The sequence below is a fragment of the Chrysemys picta genome, chromosome 7 (genome assembly GCF_011386835.1).
Source record: "Chrysemys picta bellii isolate R12L10 chromosome 7, ASM1138683v2, whole genome shotgun sequence".
In the NCBI taxonomy this organism is placed as follows: Eukaryota; Metazoa; Chordata; order Testudines; family Emydidae; genus Chrysemys; species Chrysemys picta.
In genome coordinates, this window is record NC_088797.1 from 34,310,012 (window position 1) to 34,327,371 (window position 17,360).

The following is a 17,360-nucleotide window of genomic DNA, read 5'->3' on the forward strand; positions in this document are numbered from 1 at the left end:
TGATGTTGATAAATTGGAGGATTCAGATATGAGCAATGAGAATGATTAAAGAATTAGAAAACATGCCTTATAGTGGTAGAATCAAAGAGCACAATCTATTTAGTTTAACAAAGAGAAGGTTAAGGTGTGACTTGATAATAGTTTGTAAGTACCTACATGGGAAACAAATATTTAATAATGGGCTCTTTGATCTACAAGAGAAAGGTAGAACGCGATCCAATGGCTGGAAATTGAAGCTAGACACATTCAGACTGAAAATAAGGCGTAAAGTTTTGACAGTGAGCGTAATTAACCATTGGAACAATTTACCAAGGGTCCTGGTGGATTCTCCATCACTGACAATTTTTAATTCTAGATAGGATATTTTTCTAACACATCTCCTCTAGTTCAATCAGGAATTAATGCAGGGAGGCCTGCATTATACAGGAAGTCAGATGATCATAGTGATTGATCCCTTCTGGCCTTGAAATCTATGAAGCCTCTGCTGGTGCTGGGAGTCCCAGTTTTCTGCAGTGCTGACTCCCTGGGTAGAGCTGGGATTCCCAGTTTCCCCAGTACATCGGCCCTTGGGGTTCCCATATCTGAGCTGCCCCATGCGGACCCCAGGAATGGGGGTACCTGCTCACTCACATCCCAGCTTGCAGAGAGAAGAGGAGACATCTTCCTGCTGAGTCGAGGGCTGTGAGACTGGGAGCAGCCTGTGTGCTGTGCTTGCCAGCTGGTGGTGGGCTGGGCAGGCAGCCACAGGGGGAGGGAGCGAGTGCTGTCCCTTTAAGGAACCCCCAGGGACAACGGGACTGTGTGCACCGGTCACTCACTCCGAGTGCAAACTCCTGGCGACAAGTGCAGAGCAGTGGGGGCAGGGACTGGAGCCCAGAGCCCAGATAGGGAGAAGGCTGCTGGGGCAGGGACAAGGCTGCCAGGAGAGTGGGTTGGGGTAGGGACAGGAGTCCAGAGGCTAGATGGGGACAAGAGCCCATATGGGGGCAGGCACTGTTGGGGTAGGGATGGGGCCGCCCAGGCTGCCGATGCGGACAGGGCACCAGGGCTGGCTGGCAGGGCGAGGGCTGCGAGGGCACCAGGGCTGGCTAACTGCCCAGCTCTGTCTTGCCATCGGCCTGTTCCTGGCAGAGGTGGTGGCCAGTCGGGTCACAGGCTCCCTGCTGGCTCTCTCCTGCTCACTCCAGACGCTGGGGATGGTGCTAGCGCTGGGGGTGGCTCTGCTGGATGGCCAGCTGGCCTGCGGAGCACACCCCGATTGCAGGAACACCTTCGGATGGGTGCGGGCCCGGGTGGCAGGGACCCTAGTGTGTGGCGTGTTCCTGACAGCACTGTGCCTGGCCCTGCTGCCCAGGGCACTGCACCGGGCAGGGCACCCCCAGGTGACAGAGCGGCCCCTGGCACTGGTGGGAGTCGGGGCTGCTGGGCTCCTCATTCATCTTGCCAGGGTGAGGCTGGATAGGCAGCACCATCCCGCTCGAGCAAAGAGTCCCCACAGCGGCCATGCCAGCACCAGCAGAGAGGGCGCAGCCACAGGCAGATATGCCCAGGAGACACAAGGTGAGTCCTGCTGGGGGGGAGGGGGCGTACCGGGCTAGGCCTGTCTCTCAGCTAGAGGGGAGGGCTGAGCTGGGGGGTGGTACCAGGCCAGGCCTGCTGTGTCAGCGTGGGTTGAGATGTTTGGGGAGCGGTGTGGGGGGAAGGGGTACTGGGCCACTCCTTCAGCTTTGGGTGTCGGAGTTTGCTTAAGTAAGAATTGAGCCTGCCCTATGACTCCCATAGTCTTTGCTCCTTTGCCCCCCCCCGACCTTGCCCAGTGACCCTTGCCCCCAAGCTGTAGCATGACATGCTGCCCCCATACCATTTTCACACCTCTTCCTTCCCCCCTGCACAGACCTGCTGGGGAACAGGCAGCCTTGGCTAGAGGACGGGTGCTTGCCTGCAGAGGAGTCTGGTGCCTGGCTGGCTCTCTGCCTTCGCCTCCTGGCTGCCTCCCTGGGCCCTGCCACCGTGCTGCTATATTCACTTGCCTTCCACCTGCTGTGGCCCCCATGTGTGGAGCAAGTGGCCTGCCTGCCCCCCTGCACTGGGATGCCATGCTGGCCCCTGGGCGGCCCTGCGCCAGCCCTGGCAGAGCTGGGGCCCTGCTGGCTGCTGTACCTGGACCCTGGGCTGTGTGTGGTTGTGGTGCTGGCTTTGATCCTTTTGGGTGCCCCTTCCCTGCGGGGCTCTGCCTTGGTGCTGCTGCAGGCTGTGCCCGACCATCTGGACCTATGGCGACTTGAGTCGCATCTGAGGAGCACGGAGGGGGTGGCAGCCCTGCATGAGCTCCATGTCTGGCAGCTGGACAGTTCCTACAGCCTGGTGGCCACGGCCCATGTCTGGTGCCTTGACACTGCCTCCTACAAGGCTGTGGCCAGGAGGATCCAGCAGGTGTTCTGGGAGCATGGGATCCACGCAGCCACAGTGCAGCCCGAGTTCGGTGCACTTCAGGAACCGTGCTGCATGGCAGCAGGTGGGGGTGATGGCTGCATGGGGGGGGGTGAGGCCCCCAGGAAGAGGCACCCGTCACTCCCATTCTCCAGCCCCACGGTGATCCTGGAGTACGAGACCACAGTGTGAGCCATGGGAGCCACCTCTGAACCAGCACTTAAAAGGGACATGTCCTGGAGTGAGCGGGGGCCATGGCAGCCACTCCCCATGAAGCGTCTGCTCCCCACACTCCTCAGGCAGCTCGGGGAGTATAGAACTGTGCCAGCTCCCCCACCCCTCCGCCATGCCGCTGCTCTTTGCCTGCCCCAGGCCCATGTGAGATTCCTGGAGGGAGGAGCCGGGGCGTGTAGGGGAGCAGGGGGTGTTGGCAGCCCTGAAGACTGAGAATGAAGTGAGGAGCAGAAACCGGCCTCCAAGGATCAGCGGCACTATGGAGATTTGGAACCTACCGTGCTGTGAGACAGGGTTGCCCCTGGACTCAGCACTCAGGACAGGCCATGGCACAGGATGGGGCTCCCCACAGGACTCAGGGTCCCTACAGGATGTGCCGCAGGACGGGGCTGATGTGGGGTCTCTCCTTTTAGAGCACTGCATTCCCTGTAAATAAAGGGCATGGAGCTGCCTGCCAGGATGTTGCTCTTTATTGCTTGGCGACAGCCACAGGGGTTGGAGCGTCGGGGGGAGGTCAGGGACTGGCCTGGGCTGTGACTCCCTTTCGGCTGATCCCGTCATGTGCTGGCCTGGAAACCACAGCACCCTGTGCGGAGAAAGGGGAGATGGGGCAGTGTCAGTTCCTGGCATGTTCCTCCCCCGACCCCACACAGCCAGGGGCGTGTCCTGTGACCCCACATGGGCTGGACTATATCCCTCAACCTCCCACAGAGCGCTGGCCCCACCCACGCTGGGACATGACCCCCTAACCCACTGGGCTCCTAACCCCTCCAACAACCCCTCAGCCAGGGTTCTCTTACCCAATCCCTGCTCGCTACTGTTCCAGGACCTTGCTGATGCCTTCACAGATGCGCTGCACCTTGGCGTTACTGTCCACGTAGCCATCACCATTCTATGGGACCAGGGGACGGGTCAGTCTGTGCTGCCCATGATACCCTGCCCTTCTCCCCAGGACCCCCTAAAGCTGGGGATGTGTACCCCTACTCCGCCTCCCAAAACAGGGATGTGCCCCCTGCACAATGCCCCCAAGCACTCCCAGAACTGGGGATGTGCCTCCAGCACAGTGCCCCTGTCCAGCCCCCCCAGCTGAGGATGTGCCCCCAGCACACTGCCCCCCAGTGCCGAGGATGTGCCCCCTAGAACTCTCAAAGCCGAGGATGTGGCCTCCGCAGAGTGCCCCCCAGAGCCCTCAAAGCCAAGGATGTGCCCCCTGCAGAGTGCCCCCCAGAGCCGGGGATGTGTCCCCAGCACAGTACCCCTCAGCAGCCCCAGCCGGGAGGTACCAACACACAGTGCCTGCTGGGTACTCACGATCTTGGAGTGCAGGACCTGGCCACTGTCAGGGAGAAGAATCTCGAAGGCCCCAGAGCCGGGGGCCATTTCCCCTGTCTGGAGAGAGAGCGAGTGTGGGGTGAGCAGGTTGGGGGAAGCGTGGGGACTGAACACCAGAGCGGTGGGCCCAATGGAGAGCTGTTCCAGAGTGGGGGTGAAACCTTGAGGAGCCATGGGGCATGTGATCCCCACACAAATCTGGGGGATGCCCTTGGGGGCTCAGGTGAGCAGAGTGGGGCTCCCTACTCTAACCCTGCCCTGCTGGTGCTGGAACAGCTCCCAACCCTGATTCCCTGTCCCACCAAACCCAGGCCCCCCGCCCCTCCTGCACCTGGTCCCCAAGCCCCAGCCTGACCCCAGTCACTCACAATCTCCAACTGATTTGGGAAGCGTTTTTCTAGGAACTCCTGCAGCTGCAGGAACTAGGGGGAGCAGAAAGAGAGATGGGGGGGAAGGTCAATGACTTGGAGTGGGGGAGGGCCCTACCACTGCTCCCCTTTCCCCAGCCCCAGGGAGCCTGTTAGGCCCACAAATCCCCCCTGCGCCCTACCCTTTGGTATCCCCTGGGCACCTCACTCCTTAGAGAAGGAGACACCACCAGCCATCGGGCCCAGCTCCTTCTGCAGGAGGGACCCTGGGGGCGGGTCCCTAGGGGGAAGGGCTGGGAACCCCAAGGAACCGTTCCCCACATATGAAGGCATGAAGGCACAGTGAAAGCCAGGGGCACATGGGGGCATTGGGAGGGCACACAGGTGGAATGGGGGGCACACAAGCTGTGTCTCTCACAGTGGGGGTGGAGGACACATGTGGGGGGAGGCTCTTTACTCACCCGGCTTCTGTATCCTCAGCTGCCACTACAAGGGAAACAGAGCCCAGCATCAGTGTGGAGCGGCCCCATGCTGAAAGGGAACCAGTGTGGGCAGGAAGGCTGGAGTTTGGGCAGAGACCCAGTGCCAGGGGTGTCAGAATTGTGAGGGTGAGAAGGGAGGCTGAGGCAGGGACCCAGTGCCTAGGGTGGGCTGTGCCCTTAGGGGGGCAGTTGTGGGTAGGAGGTGCCCAAGGAAGGGGCAGTCCTAGGTAAGGGGTGCCCATGGGGATGCAGAGCTGTATGGGGTGTGCCCATGGGGGCAGTGCTGGGTGAGGAGTACCCATGGGGAGGTGTAGCTGGGCGAGGGGTGCCCAGGGGGGGTGGAGCTGTATGGGGTGTGCCCATGGGGGCATTGCTGGGTGAGGGGTGCCCATGGGGGGTGGAGCTGTATGGGGTGTGCCCATGGGGGCATTGCTGGATGAGGAGTACCCATGGGGCGTGTAGCTGGGTGAGGGGTGCCCACAGGGGTGGAGCTATATGGGGTATGCCAATGGGGGGTGTAGCTGGGTGAGGGGTTCCCTGGGGGGCAATGCTGGGTGAGGAGTGCCCATGGGGGTGGAGCTGGGTGAGGGGTCCCCATGGGGGTGGAGTTGTATGGGGTGTGCCTATGGGGGTGGAGCTGGGTGAGGGGTGCCCATGGGGGCCAGAGCTGGGTGAGGGGTGCCCTTGGGCGGCAATGCTGGGTGAGGAATGCCCATGGGGCGGTGCTGGGTGGGGGGTGCCCTGGGTAGGGGGTACCGGTGGGGGTATCTCTGCCACTTACCAGAAGATGATCCGCACTGGGAGGCATGAGGCAGCCATGGTGATGCCGGACCCAGCAGGAGAAGGGGGGATAACAGCTCGGAACCAGCCTGGACCAGAGCAGCCCATTCATCCTGCCACGGGGGAAATGTGACCCCAAGGGCAGCTTCCCCACCAGGAACCAACTCCTCCCCCCAGCCTCCCAGCAGCCTTTGCCAGGGCTTGGGGCCAGGGGAATTGGGAGGGGGGCGTCTCAGGTGAAAGCCCCTACTCCATCTGGATTGGTCTGGGCCAGGTCTGTGGGGCGTCCCAGTTGCTAGGCAACCTCCTGAAAATTCTGTGTGGGGGCAATGCCCATAGGCCCTGTCCCCTGTACCTCTCACAACCCTGCCCTTTACCCCTGCCCTCCATGCCAGATTGCACCCCTCCCCTCAGGTCCCACCCCCAGCATCCCTCCCCACAACCTGCCCCCCTCCCATGCTCCCTCATCCCCTTTTGCTCCCCCTTTGCCAGCTATTTCCCCTGTATCCTGCTCCCACTGCCCCGCCCAGGCCCTGCTCCATTTCCCAGCCTCTAGCATCTGCGCGGGGCTAACCCCGCAACTCTTGCAGAATATCTTGTGGGGATCCTGAGTGACCCCATGTGCAGGGGAGTGGAGGGAGAGGGTAGGGGTTGTCACAGCCTGTCCTTCCCCCTGCCCCTCCTCTGAATGGACACCTGGCCATTGTGAGGGGACCCAGCTGCCAAGCCCCCTGGGTCTGGGTTGAGCCAGGTCACTGTTCCCAGCCCTGGATCTCTAAGTGCCCTCCCAAGTGCAGCCCCCAGGTCTGAGCTCTTCCTAGGGCTATGGAGACCCCACAGTCTAGCTGCCTTACACCTTGGAACCAGCACCCCAGCCTGCCAAAGCCCCTTGTGCTTGGACAGTCTCCCAGGCCACACGTTCTCCAGACACATCTCCCCAGAGGTCCCTGGGCCGCAGGTGCTCCAGACACATCTCCTTGCAGTCCTCTGGGCCACAGGTGCTCCGGACACATCTCCCCACTTTTGACCTGAGTGGTTGGTCAAAGCCCAGGGCCCTGGGGGTGATTCTAGCTGGGAGGAGCCTGGACGATGGAGTCTGGGCCCTTTGGTACAATCCTGTGTATTTACAGGGAATGTACAAAGTCCTGTTCCCCCCAACACAGGCGGCACCAAACACCAGGAGGCAGTGTCCTTGCTCACAGCCCCAGACAGAGCCGCCCCCCAAAGCACTCTAGGTTTGCTCCTGGCTTGTGCTGCCAGCTGCTTCTTCAGACTGTGTCTGACTCTTGTTTTGACCTGGTTCGCTCTCACCCAAATACCCTGGAGAGCCCTCTGCCCATAGGCCAAATTCCCTGGCGGGCTGGCATACCCCTTGGCTAAGGTGGGGCTGCCTAGCTGTCTCTTACAGCACTCATCAATGAGGAGTGGCAGTCACAACAGTTTAAGGAGATTTAACCCAGCCCGCAACAGAACAGGGGCTTGGCCTAGGCATTTCTGAACCACAGGCACATTGCTCTTAACCAAACCACCTAGAGATCCATACTGAGTCAATGACACAACACAGAGCCCTGACTGCAGCTCCCCGCCCCAGGATGATCTCACCCATCCTGGGAGGTCTAAGTATGTCCAGCATCCTTAAGCCATACCACCCTGCCTCCTCCTAGCCTTACCGCCAGGCACTGAACGATGGACTGGCCTCACTTAGGGAAGCCCCCCCTTTTAAAATAATCTTGGACCCTCCTTTTCCCATGTGCTTCTGTTGGGGGAGATGCAGGCTCCAGATGCTTCTGTGGAGAGGGTCAGTCCAAGGTAATGGCCCTAGGGTAGCAAAGGCACTCCCAGCAGGGGAAAGCCAGTCTGTCTTGTTGCCATCAAGTGATCAAGACACATGCCATAGTCTTTCTATTAGGTGTCCTGCCCCCACCGCACAATGGACGCGCCAATTAACTATGGACATGAAACATAACATGAAAGTCACACTCCTCCGGGAAGGTCCCGATACGCAATGGTGCATTCACAGACCCAGGAGGAGGTCACACCGGGATATAGACATTTCTCCCACTCTGCCACAGGAAGTATCATGAATTTACACCTAGGGCTGAGATGGGAGCCAGGACTCCTGGGTTGTATCCCCAGCTCTGAGAGAGGAGGTGGGTCTAGCAAACGTCATCAGGGCAGGCTGGGAGCCTGGACTCCAGGTTCTTTTCCCAGGTGTGCCCCTGTTTTGTGTCTGTCTTTCATGACTATAATATTCTCTGAGCTCTCCAGGCAAAGGGAAGAATGAGTGAGTGAGAGAGAGAGAGAGAGAATGTGTGTGTGTGTGTGTGTGTGGTGCCAAGTTCTCTCCCCACACCCATAGTCACTGCCCTGGAGAGTGGGCCAGGCTGGGGGTCCCATGGCCAAGGAGTGGGGTACCTGAGGCTCAGTGTCTGGGGCCTCGGGACGGACAGCCCCTTCAACCAGGCTTCAGGGCCAAGCGGTTGGGGGTTCCCATCTCAGTATGGGACACAGCTACCCAGGGGTGGGGGAACTGATCTGTATTGTGGGGGCAGGGTGGATTGTTGCCCTAAATGCCATGAAGCACCTTCCCCAGGGCAGGCCCGTCATGGAAACAGGCTGGGGCTCATGCTTCCCCCTCCCGCCCCATCATGGCTTTTCCTGTCCCATCCTCTGCTCTGCTTCAGCTGGCCCCTTTCTTTTCCTTCCCTTCCCACGGCCCCTCCTGACACTACTCCCCCCACTACCTCATGGCTCAGCTAAACTGTCCCCTCCCATGCCTGCTGGGACAGAGCCGGTGGCCTTGGCCCAGGGCCCAGGGCAACATGGGGAGGTATGTAGGTCAGACAGGAAACTCTCCAAGCAGGGAATGAAAGAGGCTTTGTCCTGTCCTCCCCCCTTCCAGCCCCAGTCACAGTGGTGCCACCCTTAACCCTCTGTGCACTAGGCTGCAGCCAGCATTGCACGGCACCAAGAAGCACACAGCATGTGTCCGGATAGGCCCGGGGCAAATGCACATGCATGGAGGGGGAAGGGGTTACAAAGAGTGTGTCTTTGTGTGTGATGTGGTGTTTGTGTGGAGGGGCGGGGTGTGTGTTACAGTGAATATACGTGTCTGTGTGAGTCTGACAGTGAGTGTGGGTGACGTGTATAACATGGTGTGTGTGTTTTTCTGTGACCATGTGGATCGGTGTGTGATATGTCAGTGTGAGTGTGTGGTACAGTGAGCGTGTTCCAGTGAGTCTGTTGTGTGTGTTTGGTATGTGTGTGACATGGAGTGTGTGTGTGGTACAGTAAGTGTGTGTAAATGTGTGTGTTATAGTGATTGTGTGTTACAGCGAGTGTCAATGAATGTGAGAGTGTTCCAGTGAGTGAATGTGTGTGTGTCAATGAGCATGTTTCAGTGTATGTGTGGGGGTGTTATAGTGAGCATATGTTGGTGTGTGGTGTGCATTTATGTTACAGTGAGTGTCAACGAGTGTGCGTTACAGTGAGTGCGTCAGTGAGCGTATTATGTGTTGCAGTGTATGTGTGTTGGTGCATGTGTGAGCATCAGACCCAAGGTGTTCACAGCTTTCAAGGCAGATGATTGTCCCAAAACTCTAAGCTCTTTGTAATCAGGCGCCGCCTGGGAAATCACTGCACCCTCAAAGCGCCTGAGTGCCCAGCAGCGAGAGCCCCAGACACACACACTCCTACCTGGCCCTTCCCCCAGAGTGCCCTAATGCAGAGGGGCAGGTCCTGAGCTCACGGCCCAGCCTGAGCACTCACACCCCCATGGCAGGGGAGTGCTGGGCTCAGTGTCTGTGAGTGAGTGTCAGGGCGGTGCTGGGAAACCATGCCAGCTCGGGGGGTGCTTAGCGTCTGGCATGTGAGTGACTCAGGACCGGCTTCTGAAAGTGCCCACCATTGACACCTGGCTTCCACAGCACTGCAGCCAGCGTGGTGAGAGCATGGAAAACCTGGCCTGGCAGCGAGCGTGTGAGAGAGAGTGTGTGTGTGTGACACTGTCTGTCGGCGAGGGGCTGGACGGGAAGGGGCTGGGGTTTGGCCCCCTTAGCACATGCTGTGTGTGCATGTCTGTGCGTGTGGCATTCGCAGTGCCTGGGTCTGGATGTCATTCCAAGTATCTGCATGTTTCTCTGTGTGTGCCATTCTCTGTGCACACGTTACTCCACATGCCTGCATGTCTGTGTGAACAAGTGCCAGGAAGGGAAGTGACTGCAATTTGGCCCGTTATTACACTGCGTCCCATACCAGTGGGTTCCTGTGCCAGGGGACGGTGATGTCTCCCCAGATTACACAACTTGCAGCATGAATGGCTGCGTCACAACAATACAGGAGCAACGCCTTCCCCTACTGCCCCATCTCAGTGTCAATCAACGCACAGGGGTCCCTCTGGCTTCAGCACAGCTGGGGTCAGGACACACACATAGGAGGGCTGGACTAGACAGAAGCATCTCCCCACCTCCATGCCCAACCAGGCCCCTTGGCACTGGGTGCCCAGCCCTGAATGCGGACGGTATCAAATCCATGCATTCAGCCCTGCTGGCAGGCACAGTGAGGGTGAGCTCTGCCCCAACTCCTCCTTCCCACCTGCGCCTGGGACTAGGGTGACCAGTTGTCCCGATTTTATAGGGACAGTCCCGATTTTGGGGTCTTTTTCTTATAAAGGCTCCTATTACCCCACACCTGCTGTCCCGATTTTTCACATTTTCTGTATGGTCACCCTACCTGGGACCTGCAGAACATCCCCCAACACGCACCATCTGTCCTGGGCTGCCCCTCACATACCTGGGCACCACGGCTTCCCCAGCAGTCAGCATACAGAGCTGGGCCGTTCCTCAAGAACCCCCAGAGCGAGGAGGGCGGGGGCTGCTCCTCATTCCCATTGCCTTCTGCGCTGGGGCCCTCTCACACACATCTGGGATGGATCATGTTTTCCAGGCAGTGGTTCAAGGGTGACACTGCTGGGTGCGGCTGTGAGCGCAAACCCCAGCAGAGCTGGGTCCAGACAGACTGTCCAGGAAGTGGGGGGAAGAGCCCCGCTGGGGGGTACCATGATGATTCACTGTTCCATGCAACCGAGAGGAGCTGAAGGAGACGAGGGACAAACCTGCGGCCAGGACATTGCTTCTGGGCTTTATTCAACACAAACAAGTTCACATTGCCAGCAGCACAGAACACCCCCAGCCTCCCCACCTCGGCGACCAGCCCTCTGCCATGGCTCCTCCCCCCACCGCGCCATCCCAGCTATGCGGGGGGAAGGTGGTCCCAAGGTGCAGTCCCGAGGCCAGACATGCAACAGCAACTGGGGTGACCTCCCCCCACAACAAGCAGGGGGAGCCCCAGGCAACTCCCCCACCCACTGGAGCCAACACAGGTGGTCTGGTGCAGGATGGACTCATTACTCAGAATGATTCATACTGGTTGTCAAAGGCCTCTGCCTATAGGTCCCTCTGCCCCTCCCCCACCCCTTGGGGCCTCCCCACAGCCCTTGATGCTTCAGGACCCCCCACCTTTCACTATATAAATAAATAAATAACTAAATAAATAAATGGGGGGGGGCATCAGGACCTGAGTGGCCTCACCCCATGTGGAGTGGGGGAGGGCATCATGCTCTGGCTCGGTCAGGTGCTGTCCCCCACTAACTCCACTTCTCCACCAGCCCTGGTCCCCACTGCACTGGACAGTCCATGGGGGCTGACTCCGATCCAGGCCAGCAGTGTATGTGTCTGGGTGCTGGAGGGTTCAGGTGCCCCTATAGCTGCTCCTCGCCCCTGTATAAGCCATTGGCCACCCCACTTGGCCCCACCTCCCCATCCAGGATGTTGTCCTGGGAGCCGTGGAACTGCCGTCTCCTCGAGCGCAGGGCAAAGTGCCAGGTCAGCGCGGACACCACCACCAGGCCGAACATGGCCGCCAGTCCTGCTGCCACATATGCGTAGGGAAGCTGGGGGGCCAGGGTGCGGATGGTGCGGCACGGTCCATGGGCCCGACTCCCATCATCAGTGGGGCTGGCACCAGCCTGGTTGGCTGCCATGACACATACCAGGTAGGAGGTGCTGGGGTGCAGCCCCCCAAGCACTGCCATCCGGAAAGTGCTGTTGAAGATGGGGCCAGCAATGGTGTGGCCCCCATCAGCCTGGTATATCAGTCGGTACTCCCACACTGTGGAGGAGGGGGCACACCAATGCAGGCTGGCCCCAGACTCAGTGACATGCACTGCCCTCAGCTGGGGTGGCTCCGGGGGCACATCTGGGCCAGTCACCCCAGGGCACAGGCAACCGGTATCCTTGCTCAACTCTGCACAGGCTGTCTGCAGGTGGCGGCAATGGTGGTAGACACAAGGCTGATGGGATGGGTTCTGGGAGCCAGGCATCTGTGGGGTATCCGGGGTGGAGGGGTCCTCATAGCTGTAATAGTCTGTCCCCAAGTCGTGCTGGGGGGTGGAGGAGGCAAAGGGGCTGCTCTCCTGGGCATGGAGCCAGGGCCAGTGGCTCTGGCCCTTCGGGGGAAGGGGTAGGGAGCCTCCCATGCTCGTCGGCGCCCCCTCTGGGCACAGGATCAGGAGGCAAGCAGCCATGAGGACTGGAGCCGAGAGTCCCAGGAGGATGGTCATGGTTCCTGGAAGAGAGAGGACAGTGTGAGTGTCTGAGCTGAGATGATGCTACAGGATACTGGGGTAGGTATGATTCTTCCATCAGAGCACTCTGCCCCAGTCCTGCCTCCTTACAAGATCCCAGGGAGCTATACAGCCCTCGGGAGCCAGGGCAAGGTCATTGCCCCACTTCACAAAAGAGGAAACTGAGGCACGGATGGGAAGGAACTCACACAAACTGCCAGTCAGTGGCAGAGCTGGGGACAGAACTCAGGGGTCCTGATTCCCAACCTGTGCCCCCGCGCACTAGACCCCACTCCCCTCCCAGAGCTGGGGACAGAACCCAGGGGTCCTGACTCCCAGGAGTCCGTTTGTCCCTATTGGGGTCTGGAACTGAAACCACAACTATCAATAGGATAATACTGTCCATGTGCTCCTTGGGGGCTCCATCCCACAGGTTCTTCTGCAGGGGAAGGGGGGGCTGGCTGTCCCCACGCAGCAACCCTCACAAGGAGACACCCCTGGGGCTTTGGGTGGGCCAATGGCCTCCAGGCAGGTGTCCCAGGAGTCTGAGGATGGGGGTTCCCTGCAGCCCCGGTCTCACTCACCCGCCGCTGCCTGTAGCTGGATGGGGACCGGCGTCAGGTCACTGGGGCCACAGGACTCTGGTCTCCAGCGAGACAGGGCTCAGCGCTGGGGATCGGGGTTCTCCTCTCCGGGGCGCTGGGGGATCGGGGCTGGCACCGCTCGACTCTGCTCTCGCGTTTCGTCTGCTTCGCTCCAGCAGCTGCAGCAAGTTTTATCCCGTCGGGGAGCTGAGCTCATCCCCCGCCCCCAGCCTAGCTGGGGCTGCCAGGGGGCGGAGCAGCCCGGGGGGCTCCTGAATGCGGGGGGAGCCACAGGTGGCCATAAGGAACATAAAACTCTGCCTTATAAGGAAATTTCGGTCCCTCCCGGATGATCTCCCCCGCCCGGAGGCCGCAGAGATGGGGCAGGGAGCTCGGCCCTCCTGCCTCCCCCGTCCCAGCCCAGCCCTCGGAGTCACGGGCACGGTCAGGGCCGGCCCCGGGCGGGATGGACAATGGGAAGCTGCTCGGCCACAGGTATGTGTTCCAGACAGACTCTTCCTGCCCTGGCCCAGCCCTGACAGGAACCAGACAGACCCCAGGGACGAAGCCTGGAGCCAGGGCAAAGCATGGGGAGGGCTGGGAGCCAGGACCCTGGCGCTCTAGCCTTGGTTCTAGTAGGGGAGTGGGGGCTAATGCTTAGGGCAGACAGCCTGGCAGTCGTGACCTGGGTGCTGTCCCCAGTGGGAGGGAAGAGCAGTCTAGTGAGCTAGAGCTTGGAGCCAGGACTCCTGGGTTCTACCCCTGACTCTGGTGGGGACTAATGGGTTAGAGCAGGGAGAAGGGGCTGGGCAGTAGGATAGGTTTTATTCTCTCCCACTGACTTACTCTGTGATCTTGTCTCAGGGACTGACATTCACCCTCTTCACAATGGAGACAAGCATCCGGAGAGGCTCCATTCATCCCTGTTTCTAAAGCAGACACCAGCCAAGGTATATGACAAGAGGCTGGTGGAGCCAGCCACCCCTTACAGACAATGCTGACCCCATCAGCATGTGTGAGCTCAGGGGAAGGGCAGGAAGTGACAGTGTGTTCCCTGGATCTCAGCCCCTAACTGCATTGTGCACAGTAGCCCTGGTGGGAGCCAGCCCCGCACTGGAGGCATGGGTGACTCATGTGGAGTAAAGAGAGCAAGAGCAGCTGTGGTGGATGGGGGGGGGGGGGGGGGGGCTCTGCTCAGACAGACACACAGGGCTCATCACTGCTAGGACAGAGCTGCCAAGGGCAGCTTCTCAGCTCCTGGGGAAAGCCTGGATCCTGCTCAGAGCCATGGCCGCTCCAGGAGAGGCCTGGCTTGTAGCAGAGCTGGGGGCTTCCCTACTGATTCTCAGGGGAACACAGCCTAAGAGGGGGGTTATTAGTATCTGAAATGCCATGGATGGGAAGGGGGCAGTGATGCCAATGTCGGAGTCCTGGCTCCTCCCAGCCAGGGACCTCATCTATACTTGCAACTTGCACTGGCTTAAAAGTGACACACTGCCCAAATTAAACCCAAGTTACTACAGCTTGGCTTGGGTCTAGGACTCTGCCAAGTCAGCCAGCACCAGGCAACTGTTGTTTAACACAGATTGAGTGAGATGCTGGAAACTCCAAACTGTGACAGACTCATGAGTCAGGCTTCCCAAATCACAAGATTTAAAAAGCACACTAAGTGTTGCAATGTAGGAGCCCCGCACACCTCAGCCCAGAGGCAGCTAACTGCATCTCAGCACCAGGCAAAGCAGCCATGCATAAACAATCCCCTTGGGCCATGCTAGAGGCAGTTGTGTCTCCATGCTGGGCAAGGGAACTGGATCCCTCTATAAACACCCCCCTCACTCCACTCCAGAGACAGCTGCATCTCAGTGCTGAGAGAAGCAAATTTTGCACCTAACAGAGTTCATTAACTGAGGTCTGTCCAGAGCTTTGTATTCACCTGCTGTGGGCTGGGAGAAGCATCATTAGAACTGTCTGGTGAGTTTTAATGTAAAACCAGGCTGCTTTGGTCTTTACATTGTTTAGGGTAATTAGTTTCTTGGTTTAAGCTGACGCAGCAGGTCCCGCTCCTGGACCAGGACCCCACTGTGCTGGTCAAGGATCACTCATTGCTGAAGATGTTTGTAAAAGATCTGTCTGTGTCCAGCCCCAACTGCCTGTGCAAAACAAGGAGAGCTTCCCAGCGGCCCGCCCACACAGTTTGGGAAGCTCTTAAAAGGCACAGGCCCTAATACCACAACCACTGTGATAGGTGCTGGATGAACCCAGCAAGGGTGGGGCGGTGCAGACAAGACAAAAAGGCACTTGTTTAAAACACATGCTGGTGCTGTTAGTGGTGGCTTGCTGCTGCACGGCCCACTGGTTTCTGAGTAAGGAGGCTTAGCCCCTGGGTGGTGTCCTGGTATAATGGGGGGTGGTGGGGGGGAAAGGAGGTTTTACACTACTATCATTATACCGCTACAATGGCTGTGACTAGCCCAATCCAACCATCTCTAGCTCTAATCCAGCACAGCTCAGAGTGCTTTATGGGAAACTGAGGCACAGAGAGGGCCAAGGGGACTGTGGCCAAGGTGGGAGTAGAACCCAGGTCTCCCGAGTGCCAGTGCAGTGCTCAGCCCTAACCTTGCCTGGACAGGGATGAGCACCTGCCCCATGGTAGGGAGCAGCACCACTCAATGACACTAGCAGAGTCAAAGCTGAACTTCATTGGTGCACAGATAAGGCCTATGTTTCCAACCAACCTGAAGCAGAGGGACTGCAAGTGTTGAGATACAAAAACCTCTGTGGTGGGGCAGGAGAGCAGTTCACTCCCACTGCACCCCCAGGACATCCTTGGATTCCTCCCTTCCCCCTACAAGCTACCTGGTTGCCACCTTCCCATCCCCCTCTATTACAGGACTCTGCAACCCCCTCCCCCCAACATCCATGCCAGGAGCTCTGTGCCTACACACTGCCCCCTGCCATTTCCCCCCCATGCCAGGAGCTCTATGTGCCCACCCAAGGATAAGCCAGAGTCGGATACTTAATCCTAGCAAAGATCTGGGAATGGAGGGAAACGCTCCTGTGTCAGGGCTCAAGCTGATGTCAGAGGATGTGACCTAACCTGTAGGGAGGTTACTCTACCTCTGTTACTGGGGGGTTCTTGCACCTTCCTCAGCAGCAGCTGGGGCTGGCAGCCAGTGGCTAGGTGGGCACTGGGGACAGAGCCAGCCTGCTCCTTTCCCTGGGTCCCTGCTGTTAACAGGCTGAGCTGGCTGTACCAAAGCGTGTTATTCTGAACAGACTCACTGAGAGCAGCCAGTGGAGCCATTGGTGACTGCCCTGTCCCATCGATGACTCAGCTGGACGGGGAAACATTCCCAGAAGCGCCTCTCAGGCTTCACAGCCCACATTGCATTTACAAAGGGGCCTTACGCTCCCACCAACTCATTGAAAGGGAAAGGGCTTCAGGCTCTTACGTCACGCAAGAGTTAGAGTGGTGAATGCCCCACAGCAGGACAGGGACTGTGCCTCCCACTCCCTCCACAACTGGCCAACCAGCAGCACCCATGCCTGGGCCATCCACTGGCTGGCAGTCTAGGGGCTTTGGCTGGGGCTGGGCAGGGAAGTTCTTGCCATCAAAGTGACAGACTGGAGCAGCAAGGACGAGGATGAGGGAGAGCACAGGGTGCAAGGGGAAGCCATGGCCACAGCAGCCTTCAGCCCCCTTCTGCTAGGCTTGAACTGGGCTGATGGGACCAGGCCATGTTCAACTTGACTGCAGGGCAGTGGGGGCTCCTCTACAGTCTTTGTGGAGAGGACGGGCTACCTCCAGGGCAGGGACCCAGAGCTCTTCTTGCCCCCCTGTCCCCTGCCACTCCATCCCGCTCCAGCTCTGCCACCTGCAACCCAACTCTCTGCAGGGGCAGAAACTTCCTCATGAAGCTACTCCTTGAAGCCCCCAGGCCCAAAGGGGGTAGGTGAGGGGCACAGGGAGAGCAGATACCTGCCCTGGTGCGTGGGGCTACTTACCTAGGCTGGCAGGCAGAGCAGTCTCAGGTGGGGCCTACAGGAGGGCAGCCAGAAGCTCATAGCTGGTCCAGAGATAGGAAATGGGATAGGAACCGGCTCCCTGCATTGCCCCCAGCGTACAGCTGGGCTTGGTGGAAGGGGGGGGGGGTGTAGCTTGAGTTGCCTTGAGGATGTGTCCCCATGGGTGGCAAGCTCCCCCCCCCACCCACCCTGCAAACAGGGCACAAACAAGTGCAGCTCACATGCTGGGAAAGCACCATTGCACTCCCCCATCCCCACCTTTAGCTCCCAGCCCAAGCCCTGGGAGGCTGGAGTCCAATAAAGGGGAGTTCCTGTACACCCAGCACCCCTGCACCACTCCCTACAGCGCCCTCTGCTGGAAGGGACAGTCTGGCAGCTACAATGTTGTTCTTCCACCACCCCAGCACGAGGGCAAAGGCTGCAGGGAGTTTGTGGGTGGGTGGGGTGGCAGGATGCATGGGCTGGGCTCAGAAGCCTGGCCCTGAACCATGTATCACTCATT

The 17,360-nt window shown here is 59.1% G+C and overlaps 2 protein-coding genes across 2 annotated transcripts; one reads left to right on the forward strand and one right to left on the reverse strand.

Annotated features, from left to right (window-relative positions):
• The first annotated feature begins 812 nt into the window (after positions 1–812).
• LOC112060430 (proton-coupled zinc antiporter SLC30A1-like) lies at positions 813–2,749 on the forward strand. Its single transcript, XM_024110627.3, has 2 exons — positions 813–1,560; positions 1,895–2,749. Exons 1-2 carry the CDS (start codon positions 963–965, stop codon positions 2,620–2,622), a joined length of 1,326 nt encoding a protein of 441 aa, XP_023966395.1. The 5' UTR covers positions 813–962; the 3' UTR covers positions 2,623–2,749.
• Positions 2,750–10,744: 7,995 nt separating this feature from the next.
• Positions 10,745–12,910, reverse strand: LRRN4CL (LRRN4 C-terminal like). The gene is made up of 2 exons (XM_024110671.3): positions 12,833–12,910; positions 10,745–12,250 (listed from the first exon to the last, which is right to left on the reverse strand). The coding sequence occupies exon 2, from the start codon at positions 12,243–12,245 to the stop codon at positions 11,385–11,387; it is 861 nt and encodes a 286-aa protein (XP_023966439.1). The 5' UTR covers positions 12,246–12,250; positions 12,833–12,910; the 3' UTR covers positions 10,745–11,384.
• Positions 12,911–17,360: the final 4,450 nt, after the last annotated feature.

Coding starts and splice junctions, on each gene's coding strand:
- LRRN4CL (XM_024110671.3), bottom strand. CDS start 12,245: ATGACCATCCTCCTGGGACTCTCGGCTCCAGTCCTCATGGCTGCTTGC.
- LOC112060430 (XM_024110627.3), top strand. CDS start 963: ATGGGGACAAGAGCCCATATGGGGGCAGGCACTGTTGGGGTAGGGATG. Junction 1,561..1,894: donor ATATGCCCAGGAGACACAAG/GTGAGTCCTGCT, acceptor CCCCCTGCACAG/ACCTGCTGGGGAACAGGCAG.